Source organism: Drosophila ananassae, chromosome 2L (genome assembly GCF_017639315.1).
Source record: "Drosophila ananassae strain 14024-0371.13 chromosome 2L, ASM1763931v2, whole genome shotgun sequence".
Lineage (NCBI taxonomy): Eukaryota > Metazoa > Arthropoda > Insecta > Diptera > Drosophilidae > Drosophila > Drosophila ananassae.
The window spans coordinates 27,036,654-27,052,194 of record NC_057927.1 but is presented as its reverse complement, the minus strand read 5'-3'; the positions used below and the strand labels follow the sequence as shown (position 1 = coordinate 27,052,194).

Below are 15,541 nucleotides of genomic sequence, written 5' to 3'. Positions count from 1 at the left end.
GTTGAAAAACGCAAAAATATATTACCTATTTACCTAATGTTTTCTTTTTATATAAATGCATATAAATTTCATACACGTAGCTACTAGCTATACCAATTTATTACAGCTAGAAATATTAATTTAAGAGTCCCGGTCGCGTTTCATTCATAAAATTTGTCGCGCATGACGGATTGCGTACCAAATGGAATCCACAAACAAACCATGGCTGATTGTTGTTGTTGTCCCAAGTGCTGTAAATCGTTATAAACATCGATTATTTGCAACACTGGCTGTCAGGCGTTAGGGTATTGTTCAAGAAACTAACAACAAAAGTGAAAACACGAAAATGCTGAGCAAAAGAGAAAACAAAACCACTTGCAATTATTACAACATTTAATCGCTATAATTAAGTTAAATAATACCGAAAACAAGTGAAAGTCTGCATCTGCACAAGTGGTCTGACCAGTTCAGACCGGAAATCCAAAAACATATCAACAAAGTACAAAATTAAAAGTTTAAAAGAGACGCCCTGCAAGGGGTATCTTAGGAAACATTTAATAATTATTTAATATTTTGCCGGCTTTTGATCAAATACTGAGGTAGGAGCCACAAATAGAGAGCAATCGAGAGATATAGTGAGAAGCTGCGCACTTTTTCTCCCCATTTCACACACATGCCCACATACGCACGCACTGTTAAATCAACCGTCCCCCTATCTTTCTGTTAAAATAACAGGTCATAATGGTTTCAATCTCCGCTAAACAAAACGTACAATTTAACAGACTATTGCGAAACGGTTAGGACCGGTTAGGAGTTAGATTTTTGCGAAAATACCAAATGTACGGATTTGCGGTTTTTTTTTTATTCACCTCTCACTCGCACACGAATCCATTTAAACGGTAGAATTTTACAAAGTAGCTTGACCTGGTATTAAAATAGCTAAAATAGTAGTACAGCAGTGTGACCAACATGCAGACCTGCAGAAAATACCGCGTCAGTATGCCTGCCCCAATGTAGCATAGTAAGGGTATCAAGAATCCAGATTCAGATAAATCCAAAAATAAAACTCGCACCGCGGACGACGCACGTCGGACGATCGTCGACGGAATAGACGAAGTTATCAGCGTTTCGCTCCGCGATAAAAATTACGAAAAATTCGCTAATCTCCGGGACTGTATTGGTTTCCTGTTAACTAAAAAAAAACCGAAAAAAAAATAAAAATTGTTAATATCGCTGCGCGTTCAGCAATGTGCGGGTAAAACAATAGGCGGCAATAACTCTGGCACCCAACACAGAAGTGCGAGCGAGAGCGAGCAAAGTGGCCGTGCGTCCCTCTCCCACCCACCGTACGCAACAAACGAAACGAAACGAAAATAAAACGCAAGCAAAAAGGAGAAAGAACAAATAACGCCCACCGTAACACCCCCAGCCCCCGCCCCCCTCTTACGCTTGTTGACGAAGCAGCAGCAGTAAAAGAAGAAGAAGAAGAAGAGTAAGAAGAAGAAGAGGAGGAGGCATCAGCAGCAAGCAGACGGCAGAATTGGAGCTTTGCGCAGAAATCGATTTTTTTGCCCATTTTAAGAGATTTTTGGGAGCCTCTCCCACTACTCTGCTGTTCCCCAAAATCGCCTCTGCGTCCGTGTGAGCGTGCGTGTGTGTGTGTGAGTTGGTGTTTGTGCGGGCGAGCGTGTTTGCGCGAAAGTGAAACAAACAAAAGTAGCCAGTAGGCAGGAATTCGAGCTAAAAAGAAGCCCAAGATTATTTTAAATAGACGTGATATCGGGCGTACGTTTTTTTCGTGCCAGCGTGAGTCACAAAAGTCATTCAGCTTTAGCTTTTTAGCTGCTGGCATTGAAGAGGTGCTGTGCTGTGCTGCCGTAGCCGCTGCCGCAGACGCAGCGCAGTTGACGTCGCCGCCCGCAAACACGCGCTCTCTTTCACTATCTCTCTCGGGCCCCTGTCTCTCCGCCTCTCTTGCGAAAAACTTGGCCGAAAAACGCAACGCAAGGGGCGCAAGAGCAGCACATAAAATAATAATAATATTAACCGAAAGTTTCCAAGTGCAGGCAGCCGCATCGGAGGAAAGTGAAAGAAAAGTAAAGCACATCCGAAAAAGAAAAGAAAAGAGAGAGAGGCACACCGCACCCCGCAATCCGCTATCCGCCATCCCGCAATCGGCAATCAGCGACGGAAAATCAATAAAAAGTCTCTCAGTGGAAAAAAAAGGCAAAAAGGCGAAAGGAAAAAAAACAACGTGCAAACAAGTTAAGAGGCAAGCTGCAAACTCCGCGCGCTCTTGCACGTGTGTTAGTGTGAGTGTGTGTGTGCATGTGTGTGTTAACGTCTAACTGCTAATCGCAAACCGCGTAACAAAAGCTTACGTAAAGCTTGGCGAAAAACACAAAAACAACAACGAAGCGAGAGCAACACAGACACCCCATACCCCCCCTCCAAAAAAATTAACTAATAACTCTATAAAAAAAAAACACCCCAGTTAAGCAAAAAAAAAACAGCAACAAAAATGACTAAAGACAGATTAGCCGCTCTGCATGCTGCCCAGTCCGACGACGAGGAGGAGACCGAGGTGGCCGTCAACGTCGATGGCCATGACTCGTACATGGACGACTTCTTCGCCCAGGTGGAGGAGATCCGGGGCATGATCGACAAGGTGCAGGACAACGTCGAGGAGGTGAAGAAGAAGCACTCGGCCATACTATCGGCCCCCCAGACGGACGAGAAGACCAAGCAGGAGCTGGAGGACCTAATGGCCGACATCAAGAAGAACGCCAATCGGGTGCGCGGCAAACTCAAGGGCATCGAGCAGAACATCGAGCAGGAGGAGCAGCAGAACAAGTCATCGGCGGATCTGCGAATCCGTAAGACGCAGCACTCGACTCTGTCACGGAAATTTGTTGAGGTGATGACGGAATACAATCGCACCCAGACGGACTACAGGGAGCGGTGCAAGGGAAGAATACAGCGTCAGCTGGAGATCACCGGCAGGCCGACCAACGACGACGAACTGGAGAAGATGCTGGAGGAGGGCAACTCGTCGGTGTTCACGCAGGGCATCATTATGGAGACACAGCAGGCGAAACAGACGCTGGCGGACATCGAGGCTAGGCACCAGGACATCATGAAGCTGGAGACGAGCATCAAGGAGCTGCACGACATGTTCATGGACATGGCCATGCTGGTGGAGTCGCAGGGCGAGATGATCGATCGCATTGAGTACCATGTGGAGCACGCTATGGACTATGTGCAGACGGCAACTCAGGACACCAAGAAGGCTCTGAAATACCAGAGTAAAGCGCGACGAAAGAAGATCATGATACTGATCTGCCTCACTGTGCTGGGCATCTTAGCGGCCTCATATGTTAGCAGTTATTTCATGTAAATCTCGAATGCAATTACTTACTATACTCACCAAAACACATAACATAATCATATATACTGTACACCCACACCCACACCCACAACACAACACACTCATTGGGCTCGATCCAAGTCTGTTTAGGATGTTGCGTAACCCACCCAGAGAAACAGAGAAACTCAAACAGAAAATTGAAATTGAAATTGAAATTGAAATGTAAACGCAACCAGTGACCCTGACCCTGAAAATCTCACGAAATTAGGGATCGATTACACCAATTATAGCTAATATTGTAGAGAAACTTGTATGGTTAGTCGATAATACGAATTAAAAAATACAGAAAGAGTCTCAATACCCCGAAGAGTCTACACCCACACTTAACACTCGAAACTCAGAATCGATATAGCTACCAGAATACTTAGTAAAAAAAAAAAAAATAATAATAATAAAAATACAAAATGTAAACAAATTGCTAATTGAAATACCTATTATGAATTGAAAACTTACAAAAGTAATTGCAAAAAAAGAGCATGAAATTTTATTGATTATTGTTATAATGCGAAGCAAAAAAAAAAAAACAGAAAAGAAAAGAAAAAGGAAAAAGTTTAAATTATAATAAAAGATAGGAAACACATTCAAGACACAACTCACCACTCCACCACTCACCACTCACTGGTATGCTTGCGAGGAGGGGGGAGTCTCCCCTCCCTTCAAACTTGAAGATGCATTTAGTTTTTGTTTGTTTAGATAGTTTAGTTAACCGTTATAAGCTCTCACCTATAGTAGCCCATCACCCACACCCACACACTCGAATCACTCGAACAAATCTCTAGTTAACTTTGAATATTCATTATAAAAAGATTGTTTATTATGCGAGATAATAACTATATTGACTATTTACTATAATTCTATTTACTTAACATGTTCATATTTATTGAATGCATATATATATATATAGAGATATACACACGACAAATATATAAACTAGTTGATACTTGAAAGCAAGCCCAGATGAGAGATGTAAAGAGAGGCAGAAGCAGAAGCAGAGGAAGTCGATGGAATGCCACAGAACAGAAACGTAAACACAGACACTAGCACGTGCGACTTCCCAGACTCCAATTGATCGGCAAACTGTTTTTTAACTTGATTTTCCGTATTGTTGTCTCAACAAAGAGCAAGTTTTTTTATTTGTTGTCATAGACTTCCCTTAAAACTGGTTTTTCTTTTTTTAATTTTCATCTCAGAAACCAAAACTCATGCCCTCACTCACATCTTACGGCCATTATTTCTTTCTTGATTCTTGATTAACCTAATTTATTTTTCGTTTTTTTCCTGCCCCGCCTCCACCACCACTACCTACCACCACCCTCCCACCACAACAACTAACAATTGGAATGCAAACATGTACATTCCTCATAAATAAATCAAATATGTACTCCCCGGCATGCTGCGGCTTTTGAAATAACAATTTAACAAAAACTAAAACACACCACATTGTAGTATTCAAGCCACCAAGAACTAGCATAGCATGCTCATGCTCATCGAGGCCCGTACCGTACTCTGCATAATATTAAATTAAATAGTTTGTAGTACAACTAAGCCGCACACAGAAATGCAATGCAATGTATTCAGTATCAGTTTTGGGAGAAAGAGCACTCGGAGAAATGCTTTCGCTTTAAGTAGGAACTGCCGTTTGTTAATGCACCACAGGAAAGTCACCACAGCAGAACTGCGACAAGTGGTGCACTTCCTTCGATACTCTACCCACCACTCGCAAATGTCAGAGTTGCCATTCTGTGCACATTTTTTTCTTCCGTTTTCCCACTTTTGATCTTTTGTCGAGCGAGAAGAATGCCCTCGTAATCGATAACTGCAACGACAACAGCAACAATCAGCACTTTCCACCACAACAACAACTACAACAACACCCAGCCACAATCGCGTTTAAATCGTAATCGTAATTGTAATCGACGCCGACTTCGTATTATGCCAATCAATCAAACTGCATTTGGGTATCGAACCACGAAATGCAATCCATAAGCCCGATAACCGATAAACAAAACAATTGTAACACGCGACTCCGCCCACCGCCCCGCCAGTTCCAGTTCTTCAGTTCTCTCCCGCTTCCAGTTACCAGTTACCAGTTTACAGTTACCAGCTTCCAGCGAGAATCAGCTGCAGTGCCCCATTCCCGTGCGCTGAGGTGAGTAATATACAATAATTATTTAACATTTTGCATTTTTATCGGCAATTCCCGCAATTACTCTCTCTGCGCTGGATTCTCCCGCGTGACTTGTCGCGGACAACATTGAATAATTGTCGAAGGTCGAGTTCCATGTCCTCCAACGCCCAGCCCCAACTCCGCCCCCTTTGTTCTATAAATGAATGCGTGCCCTTTGTGTTGTGACATTTCGAGTTTCAAGTTGGAAGGCGAAACAAGATCTGGCAAACAGAAATAGCTAATTACAATATAGTTCCAATGGGTATATGTGCCTTTCATCCGTCTCAGACTGAAAAGTGACATCAATGGCCCTCATTTAAAATACATTCAGTTAATATAGTTTATAAAGTGTATGTCTGGTACTAACTAGTCTAAACACAGCTGCTATATTCCCCATCTAGTGGTCGGCTCCTGTCATCTGCGGCCATTAAAAAAGGCATTAATTAGCACACTCTCTCTGGCCCGATGGAGCATTAAAACAATTGCCCCGATAATGAATATTTATGTAGAATAATAACTAACATTAACATTTAAAGTTTCTCTCTTTAATCACTTAATGTTAAGAAAAGTTGATTAGTTTTTAAGTCCAATCGAATGCAACAATCTGAAAATGTACAGAAGAATAGATCGAAAGTTATGGAAATAAAGCAAAAAAGCATCTCGGCTGGTGATGATCTCATTGGATTCGTCGAGAGTTATTTTTCGGACTGACCCAATCGCTTGCGAGCTCAGATCTGAGGAGGTTTTGCTGGGATGGATGGCTTGCAAGTGATTTCACACTTTGCGGTTTCGTGGAGGTTCTCCCTGGGCCCTCTCGAATACCTGCTCCTCAGTGACTCCGCTTTGTGTCACGAACTGAACTCAGCCATTTCTGTAGCCACCTTTCTGCCGCTCCATCCATTAATCTTCCCCTAACTTTTTCGTGATGACCCCCCGGTTGCGTGTATGGCATGAAGGCATTATCTGCACAAGCTTCCTATACTACTTGTATGTGAGTCGTTTATCATGTATCATTTCATTCTGTTGCCCCGGCGCTTCCTGTCGGCGGCCCCTGAATAGGCTGAATGGGAAACGCCGTCGTCAGCCCTCTAATGTGAGTCGAACATGCAGCGAGTTGACGCCTCCCCCGACCCGATCCGATCCGGTGCGATGCGAAATGAATGCTTGAATTGAGTCATCGTTGTCACCCGGCGACCTTATTCGCGCCTGCCCTCTGCTTGCCTCGTTTTAATTTTTCGTGTTGCAATGAGTAATCTGAATATTACAAGACTAGTAGATACTTATACTAGTATCTACTACTACTTAGATACTTATTCATTAAAAATATGAAACTATTCCAACAGATATCCAAGTATTATGACGTTTCTCCGATAAAGTTTTGTTTACACTCTTCCCCAATTAGTAATTAGCGCTGGCCAGGAGCACTTTCGCGCAAATAAATGAGGCGATCAAACTGCAAAATGAATCATCAGTGTTATCATTCGATAGCAAGTCCACAAGTGGGCGTAGATAAGAGCCAGCCAGTCACCCGTCCACTGGAGCCACCCACCACACACTGCTCACCCACACCTCCAAATGCAATTAAAAAGTTCAACTCTCGAGTGACAATCCCCCCTCGGTTCTCATGTATCCATTTTTTCAATGTCTCTCTGCCTTCTCACCTTGTTGGACTCCATCACATGGTCTATGGCTTTTTTTTTGTTCTCAAGCCCCACTCATTACTCTACCAAAAAAAGGGTATATCTGACTTTGTGTTTATTTTATTTCAAATCTGATGTATCATACACACTTTCACATTTTTTCAGCTCATTTCATCGAAGTCTTCATGATGTCCTTTGGAGTCTTCGGGCCTGCTCCTCCTCCCAGGTCGGATGACACTGCTGCAGTGCCACGCCCCCTGCACCAAATATCTGCCAGTCATGAATTCAATTTGTGTATTTATCTACATTTTTTCCCTCGCTTGTCAGCTCTTCTGTGTCTGTCTAGTATTTCGATTGCTTGCCAAATCGAATACAAGTATCTATATATTTTTCGGTACAATGTTTTTATCTGTGTGGGAGTTCTCCTCTCGTTTGGCCAGTTTAACTTTGGCTGGTGAGTCACAGTTTGTGCCGGCTTATGACTGGCTGTTGTGGCGTTTTTTAGCTGGCTGTCGGTGGCTGTCAGCCTACGGTTTGATTTATTGATTCGCATCGGGAAGCGGGAAGCTTGTCTTCACAAGTCGAGTGCTCTTCAAGCCATTTCGTACGTTCGTGCGAAGTTTTTCTAGAATCTAGATATTTGCTGAGACTGTCCATTGTCTTGCTATCTGTTGAAACTACTTGTCTGCCAAGATGTTCGTTCTTCCTCAAAAGTTTGTGATTTGCCGCTGCAGGAGGGGTCGCACAAGTCAAGTTTCTCCAAGCTCCGACCATGTAAGAAGTTACCAAGCATAAAGAAAAGGAAGCCTGCATCCTGCGTTCCGTTTCCTGCCTCTACCCATCGGATGCAGGCGGAATTCTTTGAATCTATCTACGAAATAATGAAATCAAGATATTTTCAAGCAAACTTGCTTTAAGTTTGCGAGTTCCGAGCAACCTTGTCGGCAATAGAATCAATTTGCCTAAAACTTCTCTTCTGTATGCTCTTCTGTGGGATGGCAAAAAAAGGATAGGATATCGATTTTTTAGCTCCGCTGGGAAACAATTTGTTAATTGAAAACCAAAATTTCAGCCTCGAAAGATGAGTTGGCTCAGAGGTGTGTTGAGCGAATGGGCAGGGTCCTTGAATGAAGCGGCGTGTGGGTGGCTTTCATTTGACCCATGGGCCTCGTATAGCAGAACAGAGACCGAGACCCACACTGACAGCCCACTTTTCAGTGTGTGGGCGTAGATTTTGTTGGCAAAGCCAGCAAATTAATTTGCAGTTTGCCAAACAACACATTTTCATGGGCGATAAAATATATAAAATCCCCTAAAACTAATTAAACTCGGCAAACTTTTTTCAGAGTTCAGAGCTCAACAGGAGCTGGGATAAATTCAGGTAAACATGAACAAAAATATTGATATTTTTATTCTGCGACTTAAAATTGTGTGCAAGGCTGGAGTAGAATACAAAAAATAATTTAATCCTTGAATATAAAGTTATATTCCTTTTGATTATGCATCAGACCTGCGGGCTCGGGCATAAAAGTCCCTAAATACGCGTGGTTTAACCCTTTTTTGGGGGCTTCATTTGCCTACTTTTATGTACTTCCCCGGCTTGACCACGCCCACCTGCTGCCCTGCTGCCCAGCTGCCCCCTTTGCCAAATTATATGTGTATTTAATGCCGCCGCAGAAGAAACAAAGCCGAATATCAACATATAATGTGTTCTGCCAGGCATTTACGAGCGCCACCAAAAAAACAAAAAAAGGAAGAAAGAAGAACCTGACCCAGAAATGCGAAGCGGTCTGAAAAAATGGGTCTTGTTGGGGGCTCTTCTCTCTGCCGAAAGGGTTGAAACTGATTTCGAGTCCCAAGGTTGAGCCTGGCTTCTGGCGAATTTTCATATTTCGCCCTTTGTTCCGCCACAGCACAGAAACAGAAAAGTACAAAAAATGAAGGGAGAACTGAAATTCGCACATTTAAATTCCGTGCGCTACGCTTCATCTTCAATTTCCTTTTAAACTTGGCTCACAAAGACGGAGAAATGGCAGTTAACCAAGCGTGCGGCCAGAAGAAAGCGAAGCAGAAGAGCGAAAAGGTTCTGACCATAAATATTAATGACGGCAGGGAGGAGGGTATTTGCCTTTAATTAAATGAACCTCTTCAATGCGAATGCTTTTAAATGGCCAAATTGTTTTCTCCTTCAATTTTAGATCAAAATCAACTTCAGTGTCCTGGCAGTGTTTTGTAGAAAAATAAAAATATGGAAAAGGTATTTTTTGTACTAATTTGCATGTTTAAAGTCCTCGCTCGCTCAGTTTATTTTACCAACAAGGAAGGAAAGTTATCTTTGGTTGCAGTCGAAGCTTCTATTGTAAGATATGTAGGATATTTGTAGATAGCGGATAAAGTAGTCCGATAAAATTGTTCCTATAATTTCGTATAAAATGGAGTTTGAAAAGAGTGGGATTCCAATTTCTTATTCTTCAGTTATATGACAGTTTTAGGATATAAAAGCAAAGAAACTAAGGAGATTAGAGATTATACAAGGGATATTACTAATAAAATGATAGATCAGATCGGGTAGATCGCTTAAAGTAACATACATAAAGACATATTATAGCAACTCTCAGCTTTAAAGGGTCGGAGCTTATTTGTGTTGCATTTTTGAGCTTTATTGGTTGAAGTTTTGCAGCAAAACTATAATAACCCCTGCAAGGGTGTAAAAATTCCATGAGGCACAAAGTTTTTATTGCATTGAAACTTTCCGGGCGGAAAGTGAGTTTTGCGTAATTTTATTTTTGCGTTGATTGACACCTTTGTTGGCCCTGCCCAGACCCCAGACCACCAGCTTCTTCTGCAGCCCGCATAAATTCACCTTTCCTTTCTGCTTTCTCTAATTAAGTTGCTCACGAATTTCAGCAGCAATGGCAAAAATTTGCATCTTGGAGGAGCGAAGAGGAGCGAAAGGATAGTGCCCCGAATCGCAATCAACAGAAAGGCGCTGAGTAATTACAGTTGTCGAAGCGAGAATGGAATGCAGAAAGCTGAAAGGCTTGGAAAGCAACAAGGGCGGAAGCCCGGCCAACCAAAAAACTCTGGAGGAAAAGAAAACGGATAGCCATCCGGGTGGAAAAGCAAGCAGTGGTCAAGCACAGCTGGCCAGGCTCCCAGGCTCGAGAACTCCTGTTCTCGAAGGACCAGTCGGTGGCCAGTGTTTTGAAAAATGGCGAGCAAAATGCCAAGCCAGGGGCACTGGCACTGGCACTGCCAACTCCTGCAAGTCACTGACAAATGGGCTTGACATTGTTAACCCTAAGCAAATAGGACACAAGCTGGAGAAGGAAAGAGCAAAGTCCTGCCGGCAAAAAGAGGTGATGGAAAATAACAGACTATGAATTTATGGAACATTCTAAAGTAGTTTGCTCGGAGAAGTCCCTGGAATTTTCCATTGCACGCCTCGAGTCGTGCCGATAATTTTATTTGCCATAATTTCAACTTTTGCACTTTGCCTTTTCCTGCTGGCACTGCTGCTGTTGCTGCTGCTCAGCAGGATAACAAGCAGCAGGAGCGAGATGACAGCCCCACAACAGCCACACCAGAAACATTAACTAAACCGCATTACGGCAATCAGATGGAAATAGCAACAGGAAAGGGAGGGAGTCCGAGGGAATTCCTAGCGGGTCTTTGCTTCACTCAATTGCAGACACAACCTCTCGCCAGTGGCTCGTCCTGTTCCTTACCTACCGCCCCTTCCTTGTTCTTTTTCAGTCCCCAGTCATGGCCAGCCTTTTCCGCTGCCTGGGGACTGGGGACCAAGGCTGGAGGCATCATTTTCCTAAAAGGAAACTGCCGGCCGTGCTCGTTTATTCATTTGGTGGTCTTCTCCTCCGATCCTTGGGAGTTAAAAGAAGTCTTGAAATGCATATACTTTTTAAATGAAGTTTAAAGCCTCGGGTTGCAGGGATACTCACCTGTTTCAGACACTCCCTTGCATTTTCCCACAAAAGCTTCAACAGCCAACCCCTCGGGAGTTTTCGGAGTTTCCTCGGGTATCTTCTGGAAATGCAACACCTTCCAGCTGTTACCGGAGCACTTAAGGTGGAAATGAGTGGCTGAAGGGAGCTTAACTGCTGCGACTGGGGTTGTGCAATAAGAGGATACTGCGAATCGCATTCATGCAACGGGCGCTAATGTCTCCATTGTTGCTGGCATCCCCCTGTCGCACCCCGTGATTACTGCCACCTCCCCGCTGGACTCCCACTGGCCTTCAAATGTCACAAGCAATTGCCAATTACCGCCAGAGTCGGTCAGAAAGAGGACGAGAGCTAATTAGATTGAATTTGAATATTAAATTGTTGTGCAGTATATGATTAACTTGGACCCGGGGCATTAATTAATTGCCTAGAGATGTTCTCTGGGAGTGCAGTCATCTTCTGGCCACAGGATGTCCACTTTCCTCTCCCCGCCAGTCTGCCAGCCTGCTGCGTGCCCTCTCGACCGCAGCCTGTCCTGGTGGACAGTTTTGTGTGGTTTTAACGAGCTGCCCCCAAAGCTATTTAAGTCTGTCCATGGAATGCTTTTATCCTCCTCCATTGTTGACGAACATTATAACAGGATTTGAGAGGAACTTAGGCAATTAAAATGTGCATAAGTTCCGAGCTTATAATTTGTACCAGCCATGCAAGATTCTTTCCCGTTCAGCTGATACGGGATGGGAAAGGTTGCAATATACCTGAAAGCCTCCAAGACGCCACATGTAACCCCGGAGTTCTCGCTTCAAATCCCATTTCATTCCACGTTGCGTATACGCCTCGTTATCCCCGCAACCACATGAATCCCCATAAAGGGCGAACTGTGTTTTCAGCAACATTTTTGTATCTTATTTATGAAAAAGCTACATTTTAAGTAATTTTTTCTCTGGTGGCGGTTGTGGTTTAGGCGGCTGCTTGCCCATCCACCGACTTGTGGGACAATTTGTCCAAGGCGTTTCCTTCCGGCGGTCGGAGGCGTGGCAGCAGCAGCAGCAGCAGGGACATGCCAGTGTCGACTTCCTTCCTGTGTTCGTTCCTGAGTTCTTTGTGCGTAAAATAAAAAAAAAAATAAAGAAAGGCGAAGGTGCTGGTCTGGGTTGGGTGGTCAGCAGCAAGTCTTCCTTAGGAGTTATGGATACACTGCAAAATGACCTGCTTGGGAGAATTAAAAGTTTTATGCGCCAACAAAAAAAAGCATTTATTTCATTACATTTAAAAAAAGATTTAAAAAAGTTCTGTGTGCAAGTGTGCCTTGCGGGGAGGAATTTCTTTCTCTGCATCCGGACGAGAGTAATTTTTGGTTTGTGGCTTACGTCATATTTTATTGTTGCTTCGCACAGTTGGCCCGAAAGGATTTGGCTTCTTCGGAAGGCACGTTACCATGTTGTAAAATTCATTCATATGACACAACACATGGGCAGGAAGTAGGAGGCAGCAAGAAAGGACGGCAGGACAGCAGGACAGCAGGAGAGCAGGAGGTCAGGAAGGGAGTGTAGATGAGTGGGAGGAAGTAGGACAGCATCATCATCGTCGGCATTATTGTCGGGTGGACCTCAGTCGGTCACAATGTCAAACAGAACTGTACACAACAAGCAACACACACACACACACAAAGCGAAGCTCAGTAAAGCGCCGAAAAAAAACACAAATGAGTGAAACAAAAATGGCAAAAACAAGCCACACACACACACACACTCATCCTCTCACTTGGCCTCTCCATTTTTTCTTGCCGTTTTCCGTTTCCTCTTTGTACTGCTCTTCCTTCCTTCGCTCTTGGGCTTAGGCAACTAATCCATTTCGCTTGCTATTTTTAACAGCGACGCGGCGACAGGCAGCAGCAATGGCAGAGGCGCGGAATCCCAAGGGTCCCAGTATCAACAGTAGGAGCAGGAACAACAAAGCGCCCTGTCTGCGTCGCAGCTGTGGCAAATCAAAAGCCGCTCACCCACACACTGCCACCAGGCAGCAATCGAATAAACAGTGGAGCGCAATAATGTGTGGTTGCGGGGCTAAACCCTTTTAACTAAGTAGTTGGCAACTGCCGATTCCCAACGCCCCCTGTGATACAGTCCCGCTGACGCCACTGCCTCTCACACACGCACTACCCCTTGGGTTAGGCTACAGTATTTGGGTACTCGCTGCGCAAGGCGTTCTCTCTCTTTAGCCTTAATTCGCTCTTTTTGGCTTTCTCTCTCTTTGGGTCTTCCCAAATGTCATCGCTGCTGGGGTATAGTGGGGCTGGGTATTTTATGTGGCACAGTGTTAATTTCCACACGGGGTACACACACAGGCACAGGTCGGAAGAGGAAAAGGCTGAATCCGAAGCCCGCCTCACGCAAAATAACTTTGTCTTTAGCGCCACTGCTCCGCCCAACCTCACCACAGCTCACCTCGGTCCCAAACTTCGTCTAAAACTCACCACCTCGCTTAAGCCCTCGCCCCTCTACCCACAATCCCTCATTTTCCCCATCGGCTTTGTCCACATCCTCCTGGCTTTGCGTGTCTTTTCATTCTGCTTTTGTTTTTGTCCTTTTGTTTTACCGTTATTTTTTTGTTGTTTGGTTTCATGTGTGTGGGAGAGAGATGGAATGTGAAGCTTGATTGGAGTTCTCGAAACTCCGAAAAAAGAACAAAATATCGGTTAGCACGTGTGAGCTGCTGCAGAAGGGGCTGCTGAAGTGTGAGCTACTTAATTAAATATAAATATTTAAAATTTCCTTTTTACGAAAGTTTTAGACTCGTTTAAATATTTATTTCATAAGTAACATAAGCAAATTTTATTACAGAGTTGATAATAAAATGTCATTTCAAGGCATTACTCATACGCCCTGTGTGAAATAATTATTACTCATACGCAGTGTTGCCCATAGAATAGCCTGAGATAATAGATTATTTATAACAGAGTTAAAAATGACCTTCCATTTGGCCATTTTCAGTTCCAGGACCTTATTTCACGCTGCGTTTCTCCAGCTATGCTGGCCAATTCCGTTTAACTGACCAACTATATCAGATACCAGAGGGTGGACTGCTCCAGAAATGGTTGCCATTTCGCCCCCTCCCATGGCTGAGCACGAAATCGCATTACTGGTCAGCCAGTTCGATGCGACCTCCATCCTGGTGGCACTATTGTCTGAATCGCTCTGCGTCTGGCCTCCGGCACTGCTGCGGCTTCGGATTCGGCTGGAGATTACTGCTCCCCGACATTATCCCATAAAAGCAGATAGAACACAACACTCACTTATCGCCGCAGGCATATCATTTAATTTCAACATTATTTGTCATATATATGGAGCAGGAAGGACACGGCACGGCATGGCCAGGGGTGTGGCAGGCAGGAGGAGGGGGATGGAAACAGTGTTGTTTTGCCATTTGGGGCAGGCACCAAATAAAATGCGCTATTAATTAGTTTCCCCAACATTGCTTCGCTCTCTCGGGCTGGCAAAAGGCCTCAGGATAGATAAAGTTCCCCACGGAAACCGGCACTGAGAAAACGGGTTGCTAATTAGGTCCTCAAAGGATATCAAAACAAACAAGTTTCATTTACTAAATAAGCCATGTTTTTTTTTAGTTTTATTTCCACTTAGCCTATTGAATGAAAAGTACTTGAAACTCAATTGTTAATTGGCTTTTAATTTTCATTTGAAAATAGTTTTTCTCAGTGACCACACTCTTAGGAACTTTTATTGTGCTCCCCCACAAAAGTTGGGCCTTGAGTGCGAACGAGACACTCGTCCTTCTCCGCTACCCTTCCTCCTGTCGCCACTCGAGTCCTTGTCGGAAATTTTTGTAGCCTTTTTCCGTCGCGTCATTCCAGCTATCTGTGTTCATGACTTGTAATTATTTCGGCTGTGCTCGCTATCACTGCTGTTTTGTTGTAACTTTTGCTCCTTCTCCCACTGGGTGTCCTCGGGGCACAATTACTTTTGGCACTAAATTTATTTTTATTTGCCCCTGGGCCGCCAAAGGCTGCTGTGCCATTGGAATTAATCAATCCCTGGGCCGCCGTCCGCCATGTTGCTGTGGCAGCATTATGTTGCCATAGGTCTGGCTGGTAGGATGGCTGGCTGGCTGGAGGGGGCGTGTTCCATACACACATAGATCACGCCCCGATTGATTGGAGCAGCTGCCGCATTGTGGACTGCACGTCAATATGTAAACTGCAGTTGATTGATTGATGGACGTTCCGGCCCGGCCCGGCTCGAGTGTGGGCGGCAGGCGGGCCATCCCTGCAGGATGAATGACCTGGAGGGGCGTGAACACACAGCTGCCAACGGAATGTATTCAGCGTATTAAGTTACCTGTATGGAGT

The 15,541-nt window shown here is 44.2% G+C and overlaps 2 protein-coding genes across 4 annotated transcripts in view; both read left to right on the top strand.

Moving 5' to 3' along the window:
• The window catches only part of LOC6502727 (eukaryotic translation initiation factor 4E type 2), a 45,425-nt gene that overhangs the window by 2,603 nt on the left and 27,281 nt on the right, over positions 1-15,541 (top strand). The gene's annotated exons all lie outside the window — the stretch shown is intronic.
• LOC6505874 (syntaxin-1A) lies at positions 261-4,810 on the top strand. Its single transcript, XM_032449630.2, has 2 exons — positions 261-578; positions 2,046-4,810. The coding sequence occupies exon 2, from the start codon at positions 2,501-2,503 to the stop codon at positions 3,374-3,376; it is 876 nt and encodes a 291-aa protein (XP_032305521.1). The 5' UTR covers positions 261-578; positions 2,046-2,500; the 3' UTR covers positions 3,377-4,810.